Source organism: Chenopodium album, chromosome 9 (assembly GCF_948465745.1).
Source record: "Chenopodium album chromosome 9, dcCheAlbu1.1, whole genome shotgun sequence".
Lineage (NCBI taxonomy): Eukaryota > Viridiplantae > Streptophyta > Magnoliopsida > Caryophyllales > Amaranthaceae > Chenopodium > Chenopodium album.
This window is the reverse complement of record NC_137842.1, coordinates 69,907,810-69,935,597: the sequence shown is the minus strand read 5'-3', so window position 1 is coordinate 69,935,597 and position 27,788 is coordinate 69,907,810. Positions and strand designations below refer to the sequence as shown.

The following is a 27,788-nucleotide window of genomic DNA, read 5'->3' as shown; positions in this document are numbered from 1 at the left end:
TTTCTTAAGAGAAATTAACATCAAGGGTGCATTAAGTTGGTGGGAATCCTCTAGCCTATATTTTGACAATTGTATAAACGGCAAAAACAGAATTCATTTGAAGCATCAAGTGACTAGTCTTTGGAGACTTAATAGTGTTTACTTATTCCTCAGTACTCACAAATTACAGATCATAAGTTGTTATAGTATACTTCTTTATAAGTTTATTAGTTGTCTCCTCTAACGTTTCCCAATTGCAAGTTAGGATTATTATTTTTTTTCTTCTAAAATAATTATTAAAACTTTAAAAGCACTTGTGACTTTTTTTTTTATATTAACAATATGTTTCGCCGACATTTATAAACAATTTGGTCAACAACAATACATGCAAATTAAAGAAAATAATTAATTATATAAAGTTATAATTAAGGAGAAAAGTGGAGAAAATACTACTCTATATCACCAAGTTGTTATTCTCTTTATTTGAAATCAATAATCATGTTGATAATGTAATTTAGACAATAAGTACTCTGTGAGTCCAAGAATATTTTAATTGATAACGTAATTAAGGTAAAATAAGGAAGGAAGGGAGAAAGAAAAAAAATAAAAGAAGGAAGCAGGGGTGGTTGGTTCATATTGTCGTTGGCCCGCCAACTAATACTGATTTTATCAAAGCTGGCAAATCCTGCACCGTAATATACTACGACCACGGAGTATTACCATTCCCCTTTCCTTTTCCTTTTTTCTAGGGAGACTAAGCATATACCAAGTATTTCTCTAGGTACGTTAGTACATAGTATCTTTACACTAATGGGGGATATTATGAATACTCATCCAGAGTTTTTTCAGTGCGGCAGAGGTTACTTGTATTCTGGGCTACTTGTTTTTGGAGTTACTTGTAGCCTTGTAGTTGTTAGTTATAGGATGTTACTTGTATTTTAGGGTTACTTGTATTGATTAATTGTATTTTGAGGTTACTTGTATGGGTTGAGTAACACCTACAAGTAACCCCAGACCAAAATCTCGTTCCAAATCAGTAACACCCTACAATTCAACTAACCCTGACCAAAACAAGTAACACCCATACAAGTGATCCCAGAATACAAGTAACACTTACAAGTAACCCCTGACCAAAACCAATAAACCTCATATAAGTAACCCTAGAATACAAGCAACCATGATAAAACCAGTACGTAACACCCATACAAGTAACCCCATAATACAAGTAACCCCTGACAAAACCAGTAACACCATACAAGTAATGCATGCCGCACCATGTGGCCAGCCGCATACAAAAATTTGTGATACTAATCTTATGTAAGAAAAACAAAAACCAAAATATGATTACTATGAAACCTATTGATTATTTCTAATATTTTTCATTTGTTGAAGGTATGGAAATTGAGCCTATTGAGGTTATAATGTCCTAGAGCCAGGGATGGGTGATGAGAATCGATTTCAAATCTATTGGAATCGGAAAGGAAGCACTAACTAGTTGAGCTATCTCTCACCCTCTTTTGAACATGTTACCTAACTATATTTTGAGATCAAATTTTATGTGGCCAAAGCTAATGATGTTTTTTTTTTTTTTTTTTTTTTATTTATTAAATGATGCTTCTGTTTCTCATTAACTAAACATAAATTACTTTAAATGTTGGATTAAATCGTTCTAGTTTGTATGTATGAGTAGTATGATTTTGTTGTCAATTTTTCGTTAACAAGTTGATATTATGCTTTTTTTTTAGTTTTTCCTAAAGTGATTAGCTTAAGACATAAAAAAAAAAATAAAAAAAAATAAAAAAAAAGTACATTGCAAATTTTTATTTATTTTATTTATTTTTTTAAAAAAGAAACTCTCATTTTTTTTTTTTTTTTTTTTTTTTTTTACTCATAATGAAATGATTATTGCACGTACTCTATATATGAAGTATTAATTTTGACACTGCTGGCTTCTCCTTGCAAGTTGCAACTTACTTGCAAGTGTTTTTCATACAAGACTATTTTCACATAACATAAGACCATTTTCCACGTTGAAAATTATGTTAACATCATTTTTAAAGAGGAAATGAAAATTCATTTTGATTATTATATGTTAGGACTTAAAGTTACAACAACTTTAATTTAGTCTAAAACGTACAAATTAAAGTAATCGACAGAAACATTATAAATTCCATAAAACAAGGCACTATACTATACAATTATTATTGGTAGCAACATACTTTGATTTTTCCTAAATTATACTTGTATAAAATTTTAACAAGATTTATAGATTCGTATGGTAGTGACTGGAGACAGTTTGGCATAATAATGACGTCCAAGTTGTATGAACATCATCAAATGAATACCTAACAAGTGTTGCCTGGCATAGTGCCTTGTCAACCTCATTCAAACAACCTTCGCAATACTTGGAACTTGATTATGGAGCTACCGTAACCGTTTTGATGTATTCTTATTACTTATATGTTTTTATATTGAATCATTTACTTAATTAGCCTTAAAATAATCTTACTGAATAGTTTGTTTGTTTTTTTTTTTTTTTTTTTTTTTTTTTTTTGTTTTTCAAATCAAAAGACAGTTTTGTATTGATATTATTATATACCCGTTGTTATTATACTTCTATCATTAAGTACAATCAAATGAAGCTTGACTAACTTAGTAAGACTTTATATTTCAATTCGATCAAGAGGTCATCTAGGTTTCAAATATTGTTAGCTGAGGGTGTTTGGGGCCTTGGAGGTGAGGATTTCTTTATTACTCTTTTTCCGTACTTTTAAGTGTATATATCCTGTAAATATTACACTAAAAACGTTATATAGGTTAAAATCTAGTTGGGGCCTTTACTACCCCGGCCCCCAACTATCAAAATGTTTATCCCGCTAACCCAAACAAGATTGTGTGAAAAATTTGGAACGAACTTGTAGATAAGTCGAGAATTGATAAAAGGTTAAAAAAATTTCCAGCCTCTAAAGATTTAGTAACCTCTGTCGGTAGTGACAAAATCAGTTGATTGATAACAACATTCTAACAGGCACAGTATTTATGTGCAAAAAGCAGACTATTAAGAGAACAGCAATAAATAAACATTTCCTTTCACCAAATTATAAATGTCTTAAATTTTCAACTCAAAGTGCATGATTGACCCCTTTGTGAATTGTGGCTGCGCTTCATAATAATAATAATAAGTCACTCAAAACACATGAAAAAACTTCAAGTCAAATTTGACATCCACCATGCCACCTCACGTTTTATTGCATGTTTGCACGCCCTTTAGTTGATTAATACTCCGATTATGAGGGGATAAATTTTTTCTTTTACACGGTCGTACAATTGGTTTTAAGAAGGAACATCACTTTAGGTTTTTGTAGTCGGCTGTGTGCTTCTCTCTCCTATCTTAACTAGGATATTTTCTATATATGTAGTATAACTAATACGAATTACGTAGTATTTTCATATTTTCACAAACTGATATGATTTTAATTTTGGGTATTAAGGTATGACTCCGATTGAAGTGTATATACAAAACCAAAAAATATTTTATATGATTGATGTTTATTAATGTGTTAAGAGTCCGTGTTCAGTGCCACATTGATAAAATCTATATAAGTGATCACAGTGAACAAACGAAATGCATGGTTACCTACGTATGTTTGTTACTTTAACTAGCAGCCACCTATATTGTTTATCTTTTGGTGATATGGTTTTCTTCTTTAGAAAGCACTACTGATGGTATTTAGATAGAGAGAGTCAGCAAGCATGATATAATATAATATTAATATAATTAGGTCCTATATTCCCTTCAACTCCTTTGGTGGGAAAATTTTCCATCAGCGATTAGTTGGAACGAACTTGGAATGGATATCAGCAACTTTTATTTATTTTGGATATTTCTCACCTTACATTTAAATTATACACATCTTTGTCTTTAAAATTAGATCTTCATTGAGGCTCATAATGACCAAACTCCTACATTGCCCTCCATCCGTCCCATAATATAGTTTTTGTTTGTATTTTTCACGGTATTTAAGAAATAGGAGGAAAAAGTGATTGAAGTACATTAATAAAAGTGATAAGTACAATTGTAGACAAAAGTTAGAGAGAGAAAGTGGTAAAAAGTGAAGTATAAGGTATGTGCAAAATTCAGGGTTAATTTAAGAAGTACAATGAATAAAGTTAAAAAATGAGGGTATAAGGGTCTTCACATACTATCCAAAAATAGAAACAAGAATAACATTTTGGATCTCCAAAATTGGAAACAGGAACTATATTATGGGACGGAGGGAGTATAATTTAAATTGAATTATATAGAAATTTTATTGCTATAAGTTGATAAATCATAACATATAAGTAGTAGTGTAGTACTATTATTTGAAGATTTTAACCAAGAAGGTTGTATCTTGTCTAAAACGTATAGAAATGTGAATCTTAAGATATTTACCTTTTGTTCTAAATCATCTTGGTTATGTACATTGTAGTGACTTTATTTGGTACATCCCATGAGATCTTTATAGAAGGAGTTTGTCAGACCAATGCTTAGTTGGTAGGCCGCAGGCCTGTGTGTTATATTATACGGGCCTTCAGCCCTTCACTTTACCTGTTAAAATAAAAGTTTGGGCTTTATTGTACATTAAAATCATTGATGTTGGACCATTTTTGTAATATTACGTGATTGAAATATGACTATATGGGCCTTGGTGATTTTCTACAGTCAGAAATTCACAATGACCACTAAAATTGTACTCGTAGTTTTATGTACGGTAAATACTACTTCCGTTTCATATTATGTGCAACAAAGGGGTATTATTTGTGAGACATAAAATATTCCTTTGTTGCACATAATAAGAAACGGAGGTAAAAACAGAGGAAGTATAACTGTATGAGACTCACGTGAAGTTCGAGTGCTCAAGGCTCAAGCCATTACAATAGAAATAACGCCATACCTACAAATAAGAGTAATATTTTGGAATGCTCTTTAATTCTTTATTATATAGCCCAATGTATAGAAATTAAAGGAGCAATTATCATAGTGTGGCTTTGTTACTACTCCATTGTACTTACAGCCTGATTACAACAGATTTCAGCGCAAATATAGGCTTCCACCCTAAGGCTGTCAGATCTCCCCTTCCTTGTATTCACTCTCAATGGTGAATTTTATCCAAACCCTTATCCTACTTCTCTCTATCTCTCTTTCTCTCTCCTTTGACCTTGAATTGACATACATGGCAAATAACGGTCAAGATTTCCCAATCGAAGAAGCTACAATCACAGCCATCCATCAAGCCTTCTCCCAACACAAACTAACCTGTAGACAACTTGTTGACTATTACCTTAATCGCATCGAAATATTAAACCCTATCCTACGCGCAGTTGTTGAGGTTAACCCGGACGCGCAGGCTCTGGCCGACGTTGCCGATCAGGAGAGAGTAAATGGGCGTCAGTTGGGCGCGTTGCACGGTATACCGGTGTTAGTGAAGGATACAATTGGGACCAAGGATAAAATGGGGACCACAGCCGGGTCGTACGCGCTGGTGGGGTCAGTGGTGGCGCGTGAGTCGACGGCTGTAGAAAGATTGAGGAAAGGCGGAGCAGTGATATTGGGGAAGGCTAGTTTGTCTGAGTGGTATAAACTTCGGTCTATTGATCATCTCCCCAATGGCTGGTCTGCTAGAGCTGGCCAAGGAGTGGTTAGTTCTCTTACTTTTGAATTTGAACATTTTTTTAAATTTTGAACATTTTTGTATTTTAGTACCAGTATTAAAAGTTACTTTACGACTCGTTTGATAGATTGTACTAAATGATGGACAGTTTGTTAGAGTGCTAAACATGTCATTTCTTGGTCTAATCCAACAAATTTTGTAGTACTCTTTATGAAGGAAGTTTGTACGTATCTTGATCTTGATTAGTGACATGTTGGTTTTCTAGGGCCGAACTTTGAATTTCTTTATTGACCATAGAATTTACTCGTACAAATCATGTTTTAATTTACTCATACAAACTATGTTTCTAGATTTGTAGTTAGAAGTACTTTTGAATTTATACCCCGTATAATAATGGATATTTTTTTTTTTTGTTGACATAATATTATAATGGATTTGATTAAGCATTGATATACGAAAAACCAATGTTGTATATATTAGGAATTTAGGATATACTAGATCCATGCTCAATCAGTTGTTCATGAAAATTATTTGGGCATTTGTGTAAAAAACACTTATTGAAGGCGTAAATTAATGAAAGCTTGCATTAGAAATTAGATTTTACTCCGTAGTTGTTTACAGATCAATGAGACTTGTATTGTACTTGAAGCTTAAGTTACTATGACTACCAATTTAGTGCATTTAGCTACTTAGCTGAGTTTATACGATTTTGATTTGCCAACCTCATCTTATTGATCTTTATCGAACCATGTAGAACCCATATGTAAAATCTGCCGATCCATGTGGCTCAAGCAGTGGTTCAGCCATATCTGTAGCTGCGAATCTGGTGGCTGTATCACTTGGTACTGATACTCACAGTTCCATCATCTGCCCTTCTGATCATAACTCTGCTGTGGGTCTTAGGCCTACCGTAGGGCTTGTAAGCCGGGCCGGTGTAATTCCAATTTCATCCCGCCAAGATACCGTTGGGTAAGCAAAAGATAATCTAAACTAATCCATGTATCTTGTTATAACATCACTACATCAGAGTATACAGAGTATCAATTAAATCTTTGGTGACAATGTGATCAACCTTGCAGGCCTATATGTAGGACTGTTTCTGATTGTGTATATGTTCTAGACGAGATTGCTGGTTTCGACCCTAGGGATGAGGAAGCCACGAAAAGATCATCGAAATTTATACCTCAAGGAGGATACAAGCAATTCCTTAAGGAGGATGGACTTAAAGGAAAGCGGTTAGGCATTGTCAGACACCCCTTTGTTAGCTCCCTACATGACTCTACTGTGGCTCAAGCTTTCGAACGCCATCTCAAAACATTAAGGTATAGCTAAGCTAAACACCTACATTTGGTGTCCATGAATTATTTTGGTTGTTCAAGTTAGTGAGTTGAATGATAAAAATGCAGGGAAAAAGGAGCAATATTAGTGGATGACCTTGAGATTTCGAACATTGATGAGATCCTTAACCCTCATCATAGTGGTGAAATAACAGCAATGCTTGCTGATTTCAAGCACGCGATTCCTGAATACCTCGAGAGACTTGAGTCTTCACCCGTGAGGTCCCTAGCAGACATTATCGCCTTCAATGACAACAATCCTGAGCTGGTATGTAGTTAACCATTTAATTTCCTCTTATAAAACAATTACAATGAGCAAATTAGTCTAAAATCTTGCTGTTACAGGAGAGGACTAATGAGTATGGGCAAGATGGATTTATCGAGGCAGAAAATATGCAAGGAAACGAGGAGGAAATAGAGCAGATAGTCGAGCATCTTGACAAGCTGAACAAAGAAGGGTTCGAGAAAATGATGGAAGATAACAAATTAGACGCGATGGTGAGTCCCGGAACAATGGCTATCCCTGTGATGGCTATTGGAGGGTACCCTGGGATTACAGTTCCAGCTGGTTATGATGAACATGGTATTCCCTTTGGCATGTTATTCTCGGGGTTGAAGGGAACGGAACCAAAGCTAATCGAGAGTGCTTATGGGTTCGAACAAGCTACTCTGGCTAGGAAGCCTCCCCTGTTTGATTCACCTGAATGGCTTCAAGGGTGAAAATCTGTCCATACTATGATTCTTAATGTGATTGACTTGGATCAACTTATGACTTGTGACATGTTGGCCTTGATGATTTATTTTCATACTTTCAAAAGAAATGATTCTTATTGAATTGATGTGGTTGTTAAATGTTAATGAAGTCTGCTAGCTACCACAAATTGCATACTAATACAAAATCTTCAAATATCAAGATGTAAAATCTTGCAAAAATTTGCCTCCATTTCCAAATTGACCCAAAGTATCACAATTAATTAACAAAAATAAAACCAATGTTTCACAAATGAAATCGAAGTAAGAAACAAAATAATATTACAACTTAAGTTTGTTAAAGAAAAAAAATGTTACAGACATGTATTGAGTATGCCTTGCCCTAGCTAGCCATCTCGTTCGAGAAAATGATAATGGTGATCACCTACAAAGTATACCTGTGATTTAGCTCTTGGTCTTATGGGCTCTATGGGAGCATTGCCTAAGAGCTTTCTTATGCCATCAAAAAAAAAAAAAAAAAAAAAAAAGGGTAAAAAAAAAAGAAAAATGCCCTGAATCTCTTTTCTCTGGGCAATAAGTATATATGAACCCCACCAAACTGTGTGGATAACAAAAATAATCCACCTTTTTCTTTTTTTTTGGGTTGTTTTTATGATTAGTAAAATTGAATTTTTAAGTTAGAGATATAATCTTATGGGTATTATATCATATGATATACTAGTATGTAGTATAGTAGTAGTAAGTTTGAAGCTTCTTTGATCAATCTTCTAGAGGTAGATTTATGGAAGTTCCTTGAGTTGAGCAAAGATCAAATATGTCTTCAAACATAATTGCTCCTTTCATGTAATCCTTGAATTTGTCACACCCCAAGTTGCTCATTTCTTGATGATGGTCTATTGGCTTCAATGACATTGTTGTCTCTGATATATTCATTTGAGGGAAATCATCTATCGCCAATGGTGGTAAATTGAAGTAATTATTTGCCATTTGCATATCCTGTTGCAAAAGTACATTACATTAGTATAAATCACTATAAAAGTGCATTTTAATTAAGTTAACATATCACGTTACATTACATTACAGGTCGAATGTCCTTACTTATTAGATAATAATTCTAATATTGTATGGAATAATTAAGTTGACACGTTACTAGCTAGCTCAGATAATACTGTCAAGATGAGTACGTGACTAGTTGTTCCAGAAAGGTGGGCCCGGGTATAATGAAGGGGACACAAACAAGCTTATTTGGCTACTAAAAATGATGATAGGAAGTGAGGAAAATGAGGGAAAAGTAGAAAAAAGATGTTTTAGAGTCAGTCAAAAGAAGCCATAGAAGTTGGTGAAGAAAGCTAGCTAGCTAAGCTCACTAGATAGATGATTCTCTCCAGTCATAACAAAGTCAGTGAGTGAGTGAGTCAGTCCAAGCTAATTTCAAGAGAGATGAATTGAATTAGAAGCAAATCTAATAAGCTTTATGAAAAGGAGGTAAATATATCACTTGGGAATTAGCCCTTTCTTACTTTAATTTTAGGATCAAAAGAGATACTCAAAGGTCTTATCTTTGTTGGACCATTTCCAGACTATGAGAAAACTCTTCTATCTACTTTACTCTTTTTTTCTTTGTGAACTAATCATTACTAGTTTTCTAACATCACAATCCTTTTTAATTTTTTTTTAAAAGAAATTTTATAATCTTTCTAAAATTATTTATGAGAGTTATATTAGAATTTTAAGCAATAGACCAACAATTATTTTTTCAATGAAAACAATTATTTTTTCAATGAAGTATCATCATTTTCTTATTACAGACTGAGTGTTATTTATTCTAAATAATGCGCTCAAAAACCGAACAATTAAAGGGAAAAAAGACCTTTCTCTTTATAAATCGAAGCACTGAAGAAGGGATTCATAAAATTACTATCATTTTATTTAATGTAAAGAGAGTTACAAAAGACATATGATTAAATAGGATTCGATCTCAAGTTTTAGGTTGTGGATACCAGGCCATCCCAATAATTTCACCAATTAAGCTAGATAGGACCCAAGCCACACAATTTTTTGAATGTGTTTGTTCAATAATTTTCTTTTAAAAATTTAAGTGTTTGAGCAAATATCTTCTCATAACTTAAATCAACGGTAATGACTAATGAGTTTGAAAGGCAAGAAAAATGATTTGATAAGAAAAAACTTTCTTCCTCAAAGAAGAACATTAAAGCAACAAGTATGACATAGGGCCGCAAAACAAAAGAAGATACATGCTTAAAGAGTTAAAGCTTGATCAAAGACTCTTGACTTAGCTTGAAATGTAATTTGACCTCATGATTAACTGATTATTAAAGCTAAACAGTAAAATTCATAATAACTCAAATTTGATACTTTATTATATAATCTTTCTAACTTTTATCATTCAAAAAAAAAAAAAAAAAAAAAAAAAAAAAAAAAAAAAAAAAAATTACCTGGTAAAGATTTGATGAGTAATCAAAGCCAAACGGGTAGAAATGTGCGGAACTATTAGCTTCATCTGCGGCAAATAATGGGGCTTGTACATCTTGGTCCGTACTTAGGGCACTTCCTGTTGGTGTACCTTCTTGATTAGTAAGCTCTGAAGATGCCTCTGAAGGAAACTTATTAAATCCATCATTGTTATTATGTCTTGACAAATGATCTTGGTTTTGATTTGCTTCCCTTATTCGTTGAGAAATCTCAATGCCTCTTGTATGATCATCCCCTTGTACATCTTCGTCTATGCTTTCGTTATCTGGGATAAAAACGTCTCCTACTTCTTTCGTCCTTGGATTGTTTTGAATTGTCTTTTTGAAAACACGGCATAATGCATATGATTCCTATTTTTTAAGTTGAAAATAATTAGATAGAGCATTAATTAACATAATATATGTAAATATTCGACATTATATGTGTAAACAAAAGTATTGAGTATTTACTTTAGGACTCAAAATCGACAGTGAATTACTTAATCCAAATCCGAATTTGATTAACACCAGTCAACAACTAATCTTATGTTAGTTAGACGATTGTCTAGTAAGACCGCATATATAAGATATTGTTAGACTATTATAATTAGCTTGCAAAATAAGGTTACTTAAGTTTGCTTAATGATTGACATGATTAAGTTTCACTAGTCAAATGAAATTGATATGATTTTTGAAATCATTATGATAATTATATACATTGTGATTAACAACATCATTTCATAAATTATGGTGAAATTATTGAAACCCATCACGTCAAATCGCAATTTACGAAGCCGACAATCTTTTATAGAAGGGGTGAAATTATAATGTATGTCATGATGATTTAGTGTTAAAATGTCTTTAAAATATAGTGAAGAAATGAATAAATTAAAGGGGTTAGTTTTGAAATGATTCAAATCAATGAAATGTACGTATGTTTGCTACATGAAAAGAAGGGTTAAGGAAGATAAAGTAAAGAAGAATAATTAATGAATGATAAAAATGAAGGTTGGATCTAGGTTATGACGCGGTAATAGTAGAAAAGGTCGATCAAGATGATGATTGCATGATTACTGTCGTCTACGTTTGCTGGATCTCATGCACATAATCATCATTTTTTTATAGAATCTTGTCATGCAACGTTCCTTTCTTTTCTTTTTCAATGTTTTATTCCCCCTTTTTTTTTTTTTTTTTTTTTTTTTTTTTTTTTTTTTTTTTTTTGTTTATTTATTAGTAATCTTTCTTATTTTGCAAAATGCTCCTCGTGCTTTCAAATACTACAAACCCTAGATCACCACATTATTCTCAATACTTCTGTTTTTCACCCATACTTTTTATCTTTTTCATTTTGTAGATATATATAAATTCACTAATTACTCAAACTTTGAAAAAATTTATAACTTGTACTTAATCTATTATATATGAATTTCATATTTTCTCTCTCTTCCGATCCAGGCCCCAGCCCTTTATTGTTTTTTAAACCTTTTAAATAGTTTTGCAAGATTTCATTCTAAGAAAATCGTAAAGGAATATTACATGGTGTATCTGAGAGTACCCAAAACAATTCTTCTAGCTGTACGTGTTATGTACGCGCTATCAGCTGGTGCACCGCCATATAAATGTTGGAGAAAATTACAGTCTTTTAACTTGACATTTATATGAAGTATACTATTTCTAGATTACATGTTACATAACTACTCAAAAAATAAAATAAAACCCCTACATACATATAGAGATATATCTAGACTAGTACTAATAGTAATAACTAAGAAGCAAAGGAGGAAAAAGAATAATACTAGCTAAAGGTATATGTACGTACCTTAAGAGAGGGAGTAGAGCCAGAAAGAGACTCAAGAAGGCGATATTCATGCATAACCCAATTAGTCCTAAGACCGTGGGGAGCTCTCCCTTTGTAATACACCAACGTCTTCTTCATCCCTACCGCCGTCTTCTGCGAGTGCACCGGTCTATCCTTCCCCGTTGCCTTCCAATAGCCTGCCCTCGTTGCTCGGTTTGTCCTTGATCCGTTTGGATACTTCCTGTCCCTTGGGCTGAAGAAGTACCACTCCAAGTCCTTTCCCGGCAAAAATGACTTATCTGTATATTTTCATTCACAGTACCCTTTTTTAGTACATTAGTACTTAATCAAATAATTCATTCCATCTAATGAATGGTATAAGAAAAATTAAGAACTTAATTTTTTTAAACCTAATTTATTATGGAGTTTTTTTTCTTCCTATACTTAAGTGTACACTTACATGTTAGCTTAGCTTGATTAAGCTACCCTTAATATTCAAAAACTTCATAAAAATTTATATGATTACATCTTATGTGAATATGTCATTAACATAGATATATAGACTAATCTATAATTCTATATTATCTTTGTCTAGATTTATTTGTCACGTTATTAGTAATTCAAATTACAGTATCAATAATATTGGATTAATATTGAGAGCATATATGAAAAAAAAATGGTTTATTAGAGTAGGGAATTGAATTAAATTACCAGGTAAATCCCAAGGCTCGCACTTGTAAAGATCAATTTCAGGAATAATCTCTAGGTCAATCTTACGACCAGTGATCTTCCTATCAAGATAATAAGCAACCAACTCTTCATCAGTAGGGTGAAATCGAAAACCCGGTGGTAGACTCACTGGCGCCATAGGAGAAGCAACAGTGTATGAGTTCGAAAGAGAGGGTACTAAACGAGCTGAAGTTGATGAAGAAGAAGAAAAAAAGTAGTGACGAAGAAGCTAAGCTAATATTATGTGATAAATCCTTTTAAAGAGAAAGAAAAGTGGGGGGCCAAAGTATAGTAGAAGAGAGAATGAAGAAGAGAGAACAAAGAGAAGACAAGCTTGTACCTTATTGGAACTGAAATATATAGAACCTACTGTTGGGATCGTAAACTAAAGTTGATGTGATATATTTTTGAGATTATAAATTACATACTTTGTTACTATAGTTTATATTTGTAACGTTTTTTATATTTGCTTTTGTGGCCTTTGCCCTTTGCTTTATTTTTATTTTATTTCCCTTTTCCCATCTAATGTAAATACTAAAATGTTTTGGTTCCAAAGTGAAAAGAATGGTATGACAACCACTTGATATGAATTAAGAAAGAGAGAGGTGTACAAGCCAAGACAAAACTCTAAGTGAGATATAATCTAAAAGGGGTGTGATCAATAAAGATAGTATGGATAAAACATGATCAATCCAACAAGATTGTAGGCTCCAATTTTGGTGTACTTTTTATATGTTATGGCCCTCTTCTTAGTGAAAATATCAGGAGTAAGATGCTTTAGTTTCTTAATTAGGACATACAATAGTATTATTTGTGATAGTATGGGATATTGTAAATTGAAAGTTATTATGTAAAATATATGTATGTAGTGAACAATCCATTAAAATTAATAACACTATTTTTTTACTAGGGTTATGTTTTAAATTTATTTTTATTTTAGGGAAGGAGAAAGCCCTATTGTACCTCTCACTAGTTAATTAGGCTCCGGTTAATGACTAGAAGAGTAAGAAATTTAAACCCGGGTATATGTACATCCAAATTTTCTATTCTCGATCCACTAATAAGACTCGAAGCTAGGCTAGAATCAATTAATGAATATAAACTCCATCATTAATTGTGCACAACAATAATCAACACAGAGCTAGAATGTCTACTAGTTTAAATACAACAATGGAGAGGATAATTATTAGCCTTTATTTTAACCCAAAAAAAATATTAGCATTTACATTATACGAAGCATTTCACAAGTACTACTATATCACAAGTTCACAACAAGTATAGATTATTTTTTATGGCGCGTGTAATTTGTACATGTATGTAGATGGGTAAGGTGCATGAACCTTACACGTAGTTACATTGCATGCATCATACATATATATATATAATAATTAAATTATAGTAAAGCTCCTTATATCGAGTGAGATATTTGGCCTGGTATTAATCAGGCGTACTCAATTATGATTTCAACATTTAAAACCCGGCCTAGCTAGCTCAAACACAATACGTACAATAAAGATCAAATTTGACAATGTTGAAATATAGCCTACAAATCCAATTTCCACCCTATCTTATAATTTTTTCTCATTATTACTAATTTTTCTAAATTCTTTAGCATCTATTCAATTGTTTTTGTTTTTGGATAATCAACTACTTGTACCATTTGCCACATTCTACTCCGTAAAATGGACTAACGCGTACCATTTGCCACATATATATATAGTCCATATATATCAACAATTCAACATATATTTGCACTTTGGGAAAGGACAAGTCGTGCTATTGTCAAGTACGTACTGTAGATATATGACGTGGGGCAATTCAATTCTTGTATTAGGCTATAATTATAGTTGGAATAATAAAGCAATCAACGACTATTACGTGTAAATTCAAAATGATTAGTAAGCTCTATGTCCCACAAGCAGTCAATCTCCCGTTCAAGCACCACATTTGGAAAACTACTTTTTGAACGAATAGTTTTACTTTCATTATACTCGTTCTAGAATTCATTAAAATATTATTTCATGCATTTTATGAGTTCATAAAATAAGAAAATACAAAACTTGTTAACTTCATTCCTTCTTTATTTAATAATTTTCGTAACAATTACTTTAATTTTACACTAATTATGAGCTATTGCCTAACTAAAATATAAACATAAGTTTGCTACAAAGTATTATGTGAAATATAATTGGATTAGTGTAGATTTATATATTAATTTGGAAATATAAATTTATAATTTCATTAATTTTATCAACGGAAAATTAATTAATAAAAATTGATATTGTACATTAACAAATATAAATCTTTAATCGTTATAAATGTTAAAAATTATAGACAAAATAAAAATGAAGCTAAATAATAAATAGTGTCTTGCAAATTTATATATGGAGTATATCATAAAATCTACTTATAAAAAATATAATCGTTTTCAATTCATTTCCATACCCTCATGTTAATAACTAATTTGTGATGATGAGGACAACTATTACATTGGGAATGTTAAGAACACTCTTTTAAGATGAGTAATAATAATAAAATATTTTTTTTAAAATAAAATAAAAGGAGTTATATAGGCCTTATTAGATCTCTTAAACAATTTAATAATCTTCATTAAAGGATAAAGTTAATTCTTTCATGTTGTGGGGTTAGGGGAGCATGGCATGGCAAAAATTAATAATATTACCAAATGACAAATGTGAATATAATTGTGTAAGGATTAAGATTAACTAACTAAGGTTGAGTAATATTTAATTAAGTAAATAATACATACTTTTAAGGCCAAAATTAGAGTTAAGCTAAGCTAAATAACTAGCATGACATGCCAGCCCAAGTTTATTACTTTGGCTTTTTTAGATTCTAATTTTAGAGAGAGAAAGAAATAGAGAGGGGTAGTATTGGGTGTGAAAACCCACAGGAAGGATAAAAGAAGGTTCCCTGCTTTTGTCTGCTCTAATACTAACATCAATCATGTGGGCCCCTTTAAAAGTCATTTTGTGTGCCCCACTCAACCGTCCTATTCTCTACAGTATTTCACGCAATTCTAGGATAATCTTTATTAATTAATTTAATTAACTATATTCTAATATGATGATCAGATTGATCACCTTATAGTAAATCACAAACATATGGTACGTACATTTTATAATAATATCAAAGTTTAATGAACTATGTTATGTTATGATAGAGTGGCAAAGAAGTTGATAAAAATGTTTAATTTATTTGGTGATCACATTATCTTTGATATTAATTAAAATATTTGTTGATAAATCTAGGTTTGTGGTATGTTGTCTTGTTTGAGAAGTGCAGCTTTCTTTAGAGAAGATTTGATCTCAATCTCTCTGCCCTAGGTTTGTTGTTCTTAGCTAAAGTGTTCTCTTTATATATTTTTTTTCATGGTAGAAATTAAAGTGCTTGAATGCTTGATCTTGTTACTTGTTGCTATGGCGGTTGTGGTGGCACCTATAAGTGTACTAGGTTATAGACTTGTATAGTGATTTATAAGCTGGTTTGATTTATTGGTGGCAATTAGCATGCAACATGACATGAACATAATTGGTAGAGGCACAACATGCATGGCAAGCAAGAGACTTCCCTATTACGGAATAACGAGTTTTAGGTTCTGTTATGTTACCAGACGACAATAAGATTATATTCAAATGTCGTCACCTAACCTATAAATTAATATATAGAGTAAAATAAAAGGAGGGAAAACTATATCACAAGACTTATACATATTCTTAATCTAAGAGAGAATAACTTTTGATTAAGGGTGTAAATAGTATGCTTATATGAAATTTTAATAAATCCACAAAATCATTTTTATTTTATTTTTTTGAGAAAAAAAAAATTATAGAAAAACAAATTGATTTTTGAAGAGATGAGCTCATCAGGTAAAGAGTGCTAATGACTTTTACATGCCTTGAAATAAGCAAATGAGTCACTCATATCAACAAAAGATTGCTTTGAAATAAACATATACCAAATCATTGAATCAATCAGGCTTTTAGTAAGTTTTACCATCCCGTTGAGATTATTGGTTGACCAGCTTGGTAAAGATTAAAGATTTATTTACAACATATTTTCTGTCAATAAAAAGAAGAGTAACTGGCTAACAACATCATTGCCTTGAGCTCAATTGTAACTTTTTCTGTCTTTCTCTATCAACAAATAAAAAAAATAAAAAAAAAAGGTTTGAATGATAGTTATTTAAATTTGAAATTTGTAATAAGGATGTATGGATGCAAACACAGTAATAAGCATGATCATTCTCCCTATAATATTAGAAAATTAATTGTATAATAGTATGAAACTAAGCATTTAATAAATTGCAAGAGGTTGATGATTTACTATTGATTATGTTTCAACAAATGCAACCTTTAAGACAATAATTATTGTGTTTCAGTAACAAGTGTTTAATCAAGGTAGGGTAGCATATATATACATATGCTTGGCCACGTATAATAAAACCAAGATTCTAGTTTTTTTTTTAAAATTTATTTATTTATTTATTTTTTTGACGGGAAAAATTCTAAATTATATGCTAGCAGTGCTGTCAATTACATAATAATATAGTAAAGGGCTATCACAAACTTATCATTTTGAGACAGAGAGAGTATGATATAATGACACGGCGTAAGAGCTCTCGATGTTTATGACTCATTCTTCAGTCCATGATATTAATTATCTAGCTTCATCACATCATCAGTGCTGTTGAAGATGGAAATGAGAAGCGTGTAAATAACAAATGCGTGGGAATAAAGAGGGTGTACATACTATACAGGTATATTAGTTTATAACAAAAAAATGTAACACAATATTCTTCATTCGGCTGATACGAGTCATAAGATTCGTACATACGATATATAATGAGTATGTACGACCGACAATAATTATACCAGCTACGTATGTAAGCCTTATTAAAGTACAAGTACAACCTTCCTATTCAAACACGTAGGGTATGTATCTTCTTCCTTTTTCTTTCCTCTCTAATCTGTAATCATGTCTAACTCATCTCAACTATGCTACGCTCTATTCAAAGATTCTATTATTTTATTATACTTGTATCTTTGATTTTATACCTCGTGTTCAAATTGGCTTCATTATGTAATAATTCTTATTATCTGGAACTGGCCCACATTTAATTTACTGGTTAGTATATTGTTAAACTGGGTCCATATACCTTAATTATCCATATTATAGCTATATTCTGGAATACAAATGTAAATTATCAGCTAGATTATTATGTAAATATTTCGGTACATATTTCTTTTTAAGTGAGGTTGAGGTGGTAAAGTAGTAGCATCGCTTCCCACCTTGTATCCCTAAGCTAAACTAAGGTCTAGGATCAAAGTTTATGGAACTCACTTGAGAGATTCCCTTATCTTCCATCTCAAGTGAGCCATCTTCTTCGATCTTACCTTAAAATATATTGTACATTTATCTATAATACTTGATCTTGATATACAATATAATGTAAACTTGATTTATTTTAATTTGGGAGTTGGAGGTGCTGACTAAAGTCACTAAACTTACAATCGTAGGCAATTCATCAACATTTTTTCAAGTCTTTGAACATTAAATTAATTTGAAAATAATGATGACTAACATGTGTTACACTTTGAAGGACACGAGTAATGGAGTAGCTAACCAGCCAATGTGTTGTGTTATATACTTGTATTGTATATATATCTTGATAGAAATTTGCTGTTTGGGGAGTAACAATATGATTCACAACATTGTTGAGAAGAAGTAAAACAATAAAGTACGTCAATTCAAAACAAAGCATACTATATATCTTAAATTAGTATCAGCTCCGTACCATATAATCATGCACATACAAGTATACAACCAACTAACAACTGATTGTATACGTACCTTCCAAAATAAATCTCTACATGATATATAATCTATTATATAAATTCGTAATATATTAAAACTTATACATAAATACGGATTAATAGCTAGGCTAGTAAATTATTTGCAAGCTTGAAATTTGCAAGGAACACGACCATAACCAGAATTAGCCCTCTTGAACCTCAAGGCAGTGAGAAGAACACTACGAGTAGAGCCAGTCATCGCGGTGTTGAAGTTATGGAGCACTTGAATCGCGTTGTAAGGGAAATGGAAGCTGTTGTAGGAGTTGAGAAGTGCAGTGACAGTTTCCCTTAAGAGGGTCTTGTAAGGGTCACCTTTGCCTTTAAGTCCTGACCACAATGTTAAGTCATTTCCATATTTTTGGGCTGCTAAGGGTCCGAATACTAGAGCCACTGGCATTTCAGGGTTCACTAATTTCCAGTAGCATTTGTATTCTGGCTTCATCCAATATCTGCTCCATTCATCACATTTGATTAGTTTTTATTTCACGTACGAATTTTAACTTAGTACCATAAAATACTGTGAACTTTCTCTTTTTGCAAGTAATTGTTACGTTTTATTTAGTTGTCAAATATGAAATAACATTTTTTTTTCTTCTTATAGTTGTATCCTTTGTACTTTATTTTGCTTATGCTAAATTATATTTTATACTTGTATAATTTATATGTTACTCATACTACAAAAAAATGTTGTAGGTACTTTTTTTTTTTTTTTTTTTTTTTAATGGATGAACGAAGTAGTTTACATGAAAGTACGAAAAGGGTTTAAGATTTTATGGTACTAAGTTGTGATATGTACTCCCATATTTATTCGGCTTTAATAATCTATTATTTAGTGGGTTTAAAACAAGTCGTGGTCCAACGTCTAGTATTTCCTAAATAGCAAAAAGCTTTTACGGGAGTTAATGTCAAAGGAAACTATCAAAATAATTACTACTTACAAAATGTGACAATGAATTGAACATGCTACAAAATTTTCATAATAGTCCCATGAATTTTGTTTTAAAAAATCTCATAGGCATTCTAATTTTTACATTCCCTTAAAATAAAGTTACCTAGCTTTTAATTATTCCATCACCTCATTGTTCCAAAATAGTTGACATTTTCATGCACTAGACTATAAGAATTTAAGATATGAAAGTGAAATTCCATTGAGAGAGTGACACAAATAGTACTTTAAAAGAGCATGTGATTAGATAAGCCTTTTTAAGGAAACGGTATGAAGTTAGATGACCTATAAGTGAGGTGATTTAATGAGTTAATCTACCTTAAAATAATTTAACACCAAAAAAACACAATTGTACTTACTCATTGGAGCACGCCGAATTTTGTGTGAAAGGCGATGATGGCATGTGAAACATAGGAGGGAGCTTAAAGCCGGGAGTCGTAGGAGCTTTAGGAGGGGCCGAGGGAGTGACCGGGGTGACGGGTGGAGGAATCGAAGTCGTAGGTGGTGGTAAAGAGATAGGAGTAGTATTAGGAGGTGATGATGAGGGTGAAGAAGTAGAACAATAAGACATAGGTTGAGCAGGTTGAGAAATCAAAGGATCAACAGAATACATCTCCATATCAAACATGCTAAACATTAGCCTTAAAGATTTGGGTGGGCCTATAGAAGCCCCACATCTATTATTTGGGTCAGGCCCATTTTTAGGAGTGATCTGAACAAAACAGCTGCTTAAATCAGGTGAACCCCCAAAACTTATGGTATAGCTGCCCATCATGTTTGTGGTCTCTTGTCCAACTACTGTCTGCCCATTACTCCCTGGACATACCATTGCCACATTCGTATCTGCAAATACATTCAAATTTTCATTGAATTAGATCCCTCAATTTAAATCAAGTATTTATTAAATGTAAATATAATACTACCTCCGTTAACTATTATGTGCAACAAAGGAATATTTTATGTCTCACAAATAATACCCCCTTTGTTGCACATAATAGTTAACGGTGGTAGACTGGTAGTAGGTTCATACATTAATACGGAGTACTTCGTATTTATTTACCTAATAAAAATTGCTTTTAAGTTTTGTACTTGTACTAGGTTGTGCTTATACGGAGTAACATTTTTTTTTTGTTGGCTCAAGAGTCAAGACAGTCCTACAAAGTTCTATTTTTGTCGTACGTAGTCACTAATTTTTACCGATTAAGACTAGTTTTATTGTTATAAACTTTCTTCATTTGGAAATTTAAAATTGATTTTTTGATGAACAAACCTTTTTTTTTATTTTTATTTATTTATTTTTTAATAATAGAATTTTACCGATTTTATGTTGATTATCAAAAGTGATTTTTTGCCTTCTTTGAACAAGTGATTTAATAGTTAAATAAAGCAAGGACAAAGTTATTTGACATTGATCAAAACAATGACTACACGAATAAAGAACAAGGATGAAAATGGTTTTCTTTTTCAACAATAACAAAAAAGTCATTTATTATAAGTATTTCCTTTGGAATGGGAATACAGAAAACATCTATTTTAATGCTTTGAAACTGCATACCTCCAAGACATTTTGGAAAAAAAAAAATGCCATTTTTGGAAAGTAAATAATGAATATTTTTTTAGGGTCCAAATGAGCAACAATGGCTTTATTGGTTAGCAAACACTTGAAAAAGGATGCAGCACCCACATCAATTTCCATGTAACCAATACTAGTAAAATATTGTTGGCCTATTAAGAACCACAATATTAATCTACTAAACAATGTTAAAGTAATATTCCTAGCTACTTTATAAAATTTCTTCGTTTGTTCACATTTAGTTGTCATGTTGAGAGTTCAAAGTACACTATCAACGTAATTCTTAATCTCGGAAAAATAAACTAACATATTGAAGAGTTGAAGAAACATACCGGATAGAGGATAATCAAATATGGACACATGGCCATCTTTACATTGGTCACAGAAAACAGTACCAGTTATTATTGCTCCACCTTCAACTCCATGAATATCTACTACAGCAAAAAAGACAGAAAAAACCAACAAAAAGTATAACTTGTTCATTGATGAATCAATAAAATTCAACCTGAAAATTGAAGATAATTTGATGGGACCTTAAAATGAATTTAAAAGGGAAAAAAAGTTAGGAGGAAATTTAGTGTGAAGTTGGAATGAGATCAAGTGATGATTTTATATGAGTAAAATCACATGATGTAATAAATAACACTAGTAATAAGTTGCATCACCAACCTTCAACTGTCTACATTTATGATCTGTTTGAAATTAATGGTTACTACAAACGTTTATATTTTACAGTTTAGTCTATGCTAGGCTGCTAGCTATCATTTATACAACGGTGCTAAGCTAGCTGCTTTCACATTTCGATTTGGCTAGCTTATGGTAAAAGTCTACATTTGTACGTAGTATGTTGTTTTTTTGGCAAATGTTTCTTTTACTGTCAATTAAATCAATCACAGCTAATTTTGGATGCTATAAGTTATAAGTATATACCCTAAGTTTGGTCATATATATAGACATGTACACATACAGTACACACGTATGAAGTACTTCGTATTTATATATTTTCAAGAGTACGCCTAACTCCTAAGGATATGATGGTTGGATTTGTTCGCTCATAAGCATATAAAGGTTGGATAGTATCAAAAGTTATTGTACATTGTACTTGCATAAAGTTGTACAAAGTACGTAGTTATCTTAAGCCAATTGGATTCAAGCTAAGTTACCGTTATGTAATTCTTAATATTATGTTTAGGGTTTTCCTAATTGATTAATAATGGTACTCCATATCAAGTTGAGGACACCCATCAAATGAAGTGTAAGAACTCTATTAAATATTTTACTGTACATGATTTTCTAAGTCGTCATGCTTCAAAGTATAGCAACAATATCCATCTTTGTAGTTGAAAGAAATATGCATTAAATTTTAATGGGGATCGAACCACTTGTCATCACCGACGTAATAATAATGCTTATCAAATATCATCAATGCATCAAATTTATGAAACTCAAAAATCTTGACTCGGTTTACTTAATAAAATTGAACGTAGCACCAACCTTTCTAGAATTCAAAGTATAAAGAAACAAAAGCTGATCATAGAATAATTTTGCTTGGGAAATATGAATTAATAGTAATGCTTAAAGAAATGCATGTTAGGATTGTTAGATACTTACTTTCTTCGTTTTCTTTTAGATGCAACAATCCTTTAGCGTGGTAATTAAGAAAGACGAGGTTTACATGATATAATAAATTTTAAAATAGGATGAGTGGTTGTTAGGAGTGTAATTTAGTGGGCCATGTGCTTTAAATAAGGGATATGGTATAGTTTTCCCTAAAGTAACTTTCCTTTTTCCTTTTTAGGAAAGTGTTGCAAGTAAATGAAAACGGAGAAAGTATATACCTAAGCTAGTCATTAATAAATAGGAAAACTACGTCATAACAAAATGGTCACTAATAAATACTCCGTACTTGGTAAATAAAATAAAAAGAGCGGAAATAGCTGAACGACAGTTTAGAGAAGTGTGGACAGTTGAGAGCTGCATAAATGGGCGACTGTGAAAGCAGGAAGGAGTCTGATTAAATGTGTTCCACAAAAAAGAGAGGACTTTATGGGTACAGAGTAACAGTTCTCATATGTGATAATCTTTACACAACCATCTGGACTAATCATCTATTTTGTGCGCGTATTGGTTAGCCGTTACAGGTTGTCCGTTGTTGGATGCATTCATGAATGAGTTTCAGTTTTTTTTAAAAAAAATCAGATCATGCTTTATACCAATATGAATGGAAGACAAACCAGAACAAAGAATTGGAACTTTCACATTGGTCTAAAATCAATACTAGCTCATTATATCTCGTGATTTCATGAATTGGCCAACTCAGACTAATGGAAAGTTCAGAGTTGGCAGCTGCAAGTTTTTTCAACTTCATGTCACTAATGCGTTGTTGAAGGGTGTTTTCCCTTTTTTAGAATGCTTATATTCATGAACAATTATGGATATGGCATCATATATTATTTAGTCTTGATAGTCAATTACGGAGTACCTTTCCATAGTCCATAAGAAGAGACGACGTGACTAATGATGCTTTATAAGACAACAGTTTAAGTTAATCTGGCTGCAAAAAAATATATATATATTACCTCCGATTTTTTTTAGTTGCAACTTTAAAATATTTTATCTCTCTCAAATAATATGCTAAAGTTACAATTAAAAAAAATTATTTTCAGGAGCAACCCACTAATTTAGCCGAGTAAAACGTCCTGCACAAAAGCCCACTAAACTCCTTCAAGTTTTACTTTGGGTATCTACTGAGACACTGAGTAAGTGAGTAGCTTGCTAGATTCATTTTCAATCATGCATTGCTTAGGCACAAACTAGGAACCAAAAACTCAATATTTGAAGTAGCAAGAATGAGAAAAAACTATAGCTTAACGATCATAGATTAAGTACAGAATTCCAAAGCATTTGCATAATTTTTATACCGGACTCCAAGTTTCTAATGCCACAACAGAAACACAGTTAAACAGTCACAAGATTTCAAAGGATTACAGCTAAATAAACACGGCAACAGCAGCTGAGGCTGCTGTTATTGGATCCCTTTTATATCAATAGCTCACTATTACACAAAAATCTTTTTGCAAAGCCAGATACTCCAAGCATAAGCAACGAAAGTGTAGTTATAAGTTAAAAACAAACATTAACACTTAATGTTCAGGTGACCACCCTGCTACCCAAAAAACAGCACAAACACTATGACCTTTCAGGTTTTCCAGGCCCTAAAGAATGTACCTATCTAAGACGACTATCAAAAATTGATTCTCAAGCGATCAAAAACCCACACTCCACTCTGCTATTCCATCATTGACTGTCTTCAGTTCTCTTCTGAAACTTTCTCAACACTCTCAGAAGCGTTCTCAGTAGTACTCTCGGCTGTGGTGGCATTATTCTCTGTTGTATCAACACTGTATAATATCCAACAAGAAGAAAAACAAGAGCAATTAGAACTGTTACAAGAGAAATACCTTGAACTTTATATAAAAATTACACATATACATATTCTGATTAACATAAATAAACTGCATTGATTCATCAAAAATCCAAGTTTAGGGAGTTCAAATACAATGCCAACACACAGACAGACTATCCAGATGTAGACAGACCAATAAACTAAAGAGTAAATAGATCACTTTCTGTGGATTCAAACTACAGAGAAAAACCACCACAAAATTTCTAAGATAGATCTTAAGATCTAGTGCACTATCACATCTGTTGCAAACTGCCAAACAGTATCCCATACTTGCAACCCCCACCTCTTTTAAACAAAAAGAAACAAAAAACGAGCACTAGACTTGAATGAAAATAACTAGTTCTAAATTGAATAATCTGTGAATGCACTTATATTTTGAAATGAGAAGCTATGATATTAGGACTCATAATTACAGCACAAGCATTCATGTCAAGTTCTCAACAGCCAATACTTCAGTAAGGATCTAGTGCACTTCAGTTTTGTCCATGAAAAGGAATATTAAATTATTAGATTTACTAATACTTCCCAACTCACAGACATAAAAATGGATAGCATCAACATCCTCATCCTCATCCTCATCCTCATGTCCACATAGTAACTTTTGACAACTTATAATCGTCTTTCCATAACTTCAAATCATGAAACTTTCATGTCATAGTCGTGAAATTCTGATCCCTAACATTATCCAACACCAAGAATTAAAGTTATGAGGACCAAAAATAGCAGCCTAAGCAAAATCCAATGCCACATGAAGCCTATCCATAACTATTACAATTTACAAACGATCCATCCAAATTGAAGTCCTAGTTTTTGATTGCCCAAAGTCCCAAACAATAGATATTGCAACAGTATCCAATGATTTCTACACTCATAACCCATGTCAAATTATCAAATCAGCAACTAAAGTGGCTTATACAATGTCAAGCTAAGGATTTTGCAACCCCATAAACTTATTGATTCAAAATTGCCCTAACATATATCTCATCAGCTTAATCCCAATCCCCCAAATGATCATATTGGTTGCAATTTTCAAGCATTATGCAACAATGTACTACCATAATGCAATCTTCCAAAGATTTTTTTTTCATAATTAAATACTGTAAGCATTAACAACCAAGAAAAAATAAAAACAATGAGCGTTTATACATTCACAAATAGAAAAGAACAGGATCAAACCTTGATCCCGGAGGAGAAGTAACAGCATCAGCTGATTCTGGCTTCCTCCAACTCTTAACATCATCCCCAGAATCAGACCTCCCAAGCCCAAAACCCCTTCTCCCAAATCCTTCACTCTTCTCACCATTAATCTTAACAGATTCCAATTTCTCATCAATTTCCTTCCAATCCTTCCCTTTCTCCGCCAACACCTCCTCCCTAGGCCTGGCCTCCCCGAATGGATTCGCCCCTTTCGCCTTCACCTCGGTAGGAGTAAAACTCAGCCCTGAATTCACCCCTTTCGCCGCCTCGGTCGGAGTCACATTGTCATTGATCACAACAGGTAATGTCCTAGGCTGCAAATTCAATCTAGGCCTTCCACTCCCACCACCTCCAGCCCCAATACTCTCCCTCCTTCCCCAAGTATCCGCCTCAACACCACCACCACCGACACTCCCACCTCTCTCCTCCTTCGATTTCGACCAATTACCCGAATCCGGACCCGACCCATTTGAATACGACTCGAACCCCATCCGTCTCTCTCTCCTAGGCCCATCAACAGGGGCAGCAACAAAACTCTTATTAGAGGCCCAATTATCAACCTCATCAGCCCGACTTGAATTGAAGAACCCAACTTTCTCTCTCCTATCAGACCTCTCCGGCGCACCACCACCGAAAGAACTAAACTTCTTCGTCTTGGACCAATCATCCGCTTCGTCGGCCCGAGAAGGGCCCATATCCCTATCTCTACTAGAACTCCTGTCAGAAACCCTAACCCTAGAATTATCATTCGCGCCGCCGCCGCCATAGTTTCGGAACCCACCACCAAGGCGAGGTCTTTCGAGCTCCTCGGCGGTTCGCTCACGTGGTCCGGTGGGAAGAACGAGCATCTCATCTTGGGTTAGCAGTTGGGGGACGGCGAAGGCTTTGGGCTTGGGCTTTGGGGCCGCGGACCCATAAGTGGAAAACTCAGCCAAAGAAAGGGTTTGGGCCTTGTTCTTCTTCTTGGGCTTGGCGGCAGCTGCGGCGGCTAAAGATGGGAAATCGGCGGCGGGTGGTTCGGGCTTAGTGGGCTGAGGCATGATCTGTTGTGTGAGCTCATCTTCGTGTTCTTCGGAGTCTAAGGCCCAAGCTCCGGGCTTGGCCCAAACTGATGAAACAGTTGCCGCCATTGTTTCTCTCTCTAGAAGGGTGACTGTTTGTTTACCTTTCTCTCTCTTCGAAGTTTGTGTGTGTTTGTTTGGAGATGTGAAATGAGAAGAAGGATGCGGATATGTTACAGAGGGGTATAAAAGGGATTCAAGTTGCGTGTGTTGGCAGCTAATTAAGGAAATTTTGGGGTATTAGGAATTTGGGAAAAATATGAATACAATCTAATACTCCGTACAATCTAATATATAAAGGGGAGTTTTTTCCCGAGTTTTTAGAGAGTCGGATCTAATTTTCTCAGCGCGCCATGTAAGATTATAAATCTTAATAGTAGCCAATTAAATAAGTGATTATTAATTTCTTTTTAGAATTAAATAATTCAAATGTCATGTAAGCAAAATTGACGAATGAGATTTTTAAGTTTAAATTAATTAAATATTATATATTATCTTTTAATATTACGAATTTTATCTAAATATATAACAAATTTTAGGCTCATAAATACAAAAAAAAAAAAAAAAAATAAACATTATTTAAAAAAAAAAATCAAACAAATCGTGCATCGCACGGGTTTCATCTAGTTGGATTTTATTTTGGTTTTGTTTACTAATTTTGAGTCGATTAGTGTTACGTAGTATTTTGAATTTTTGATTGTGGTAATACAAAGTTTGATTAGGATGGATATCAAAAAAAAAAGTTTGATTAGGATTAAAATATGTTTTTTTTTTTGAAAAATTTGTCAGGAAAAATCTTAATTTTAAAGGGACCTTTTTGTCCAAAAAAATCTTTTAAAATTTTTTTGGCCAAAGAACCTTTTATTTTTTTTTTTTTTTGTTCAAGACAGCCAAAACTCACTTTCTGACGTTGACTCACCATTCTCCGGCGTTGACCACGTGTTTTACAACATGTGCGATGCATATGACCCTTTTTTTTCTTAATTACAC

General features: G+C 32.9%; 4 protein-coding genes across 4 annotated transcripts; 1 reads left to right on the top strand and 3 right to left on the bottom strand.

Moving 5' to 3' along the window:
* Positions 1-4,986: 4,986 nt before the first annotated feature.
* LOC145560398 (putative amidase At4g34880) lies at positions 4,987-7,777 on the top strand. The gene is made up of 5 exons (XM_081621650.1): positions 4,987-5,660; positions 6,388-6,602; positions 6,713-6,955; positions 7,040-7,238; positions 7,316-7,777. Exons 1-5 carry the CDS (start codon positions 5,118-5,120, stop codon positions 7,688-7,690), a joined length of 1,575 nt encoding a protein of 524 aa, XP_081477776.1. The 5' UTR covers positions 4,987-5,117; the 3' UTR covers positions 7,691-7,777.
* A 420-nt stretch (positions 7,778-8,197) lies between these two features.
* Positions 8,198-12,951, bottom strand: LOC145560397 (NAC domain-containing protein 2-like). Its single transcript, XM_081621649.1, has 4 exons — positions 12,662-12,951; positions 11,972-12,249; positions 10,138-10,524; positions 8,198-8,677 (listed from the first exon to the last, which is right to left on the bottom strand). Exons 1-4 carry the CDS (start codon positions 12,816-12,818, stop codon positions 8,441-8,443), a joined length of 1,059 nt encoding a protein of 352 aa, XP_081477775.1. The 5' UTR covers positions 12,819-12,951; the 3' UTR covers positions 8,198-8,440.
* A 5,490-nt stretch (positions 12,952-18,441) lies between these two features.
* Positions 18,442-21,669, bottom strand: LOC145560396 (uncharacterized). Its single transcript, XM_081621648.1, has 3 exons — positions 21,407-21,669; positions 19,861-20,344; positions 18,442-19,004 (listed from the first exon to the last, which is right to left on the bottom strand). Exons 1-3 carry the CDS (start codon positions 21,555-21,557, stop codon positions 18,653-18,655), a joined length of 987 nt encoding a protein of 328 aa, XP_081477774.1. The 5' UTR covers positions 21,558-21,669; the 3' UTR covers positions 18,442-18,652.
* Positions 21,670-24,058: 2,389 nt separating this feature from the next.
* LOC145559062 (eukaryotic translation initiation factor 4B3-like) lies at positions 24,059-26,959 on the bottom strand. Its single transcript, XM_081620465.1, has 2 exons — positions 25,717-26,959; positions 24,059-24,475 (listed from the first exon to the last, which is right to left on the bottom strand). Exons 1-2 carry the CDS (start codon positions 26,865-26,867, stop codon positions 24,385-24,387), a joined length of 1,242 nt encoding a protein of 413 aa, XP_081476591.1. The 5' UTR covers positions 26,868-26,959; the 3' UTR covers positions 24,059-24,384.
* Positions 26,960-27,788: the final 829 nt, after the last annotated feature.

Coding starts and splice junctions, on each gene's coding strand:
- LOC145560398 (XM_081621650.1), top strand. CDS start 5,118: ATGGTGAATTTTATCCAAACCCTTATCCTACTTCTCTCTATCTCTCTT. Junction 5,661..6,387: donor CTAGAGCTGGCCAAGGAGTG/GTTAGTTCTCTT, acceptor CGAACCATGTAG/AACCCATATGTAAAATCTGC. Junction 6,956..7,039: donor CGCCATCTCAAAACATTAAG/GTATAGCTAAGC, acceptor ATAAAAATGCAG/GGAAAAAGGAGCAATATTAG.
- LOC145560397 (XM_081621649.1), bottom strand. CDS start 12,818: ATGGCGCCAGTGAGTCTACCACCGGGTTTTCGATTTCACCCTACTGAT. Junction 12,250..12,661: donor CGAGCCTTGGGATTTACCTG/GTAATTTAATTC, acceptor GAAAATATACAG/ATAAGTCATTTTTGCCGGGA. Junction 8,678..10,137: donor ACTCATCAAATCTTTACCAG/GTAATTTTTTTT, acceptor CTTTTGCAACAG/GATATGCAAATGGCAAATAA.
- LOC145560396 (XM_081621648.1), bottom strand. CDS start 21,557: ATGAACAAGTTATACTTTTTGTTGGTTTTTTCTGTCTTTTTTGCTGTA. Junction 20,345..21,406: donor ATTTGATTATCCTCTATCCG/GTATGTTTCTTC, acceptor ATGTATTTGCAG/ATACGAATGTGGCAATGGTA. Junction 19,005..19,860: donor AATTCGGCGTGCTCCAATGA/GTAAGTACAATT, acceptor TGAATGGAGCAG/ATATTGGATGAAGCCAGAAT.
- LOC145559062 (XM_081620465.1), bottom strand. CDS start 26,867: ATGGCGGCAACTGTTTCATCAGTTTGGGCCAAGCCCGGAGCTTGGGCC. Junction 24,476..25,716: donor ACTTCTCCTCCGGGATCAAG/GTTTGATCCTGT, acceptor GATATTATACAG/TGTTGATACAACAGAGAATA.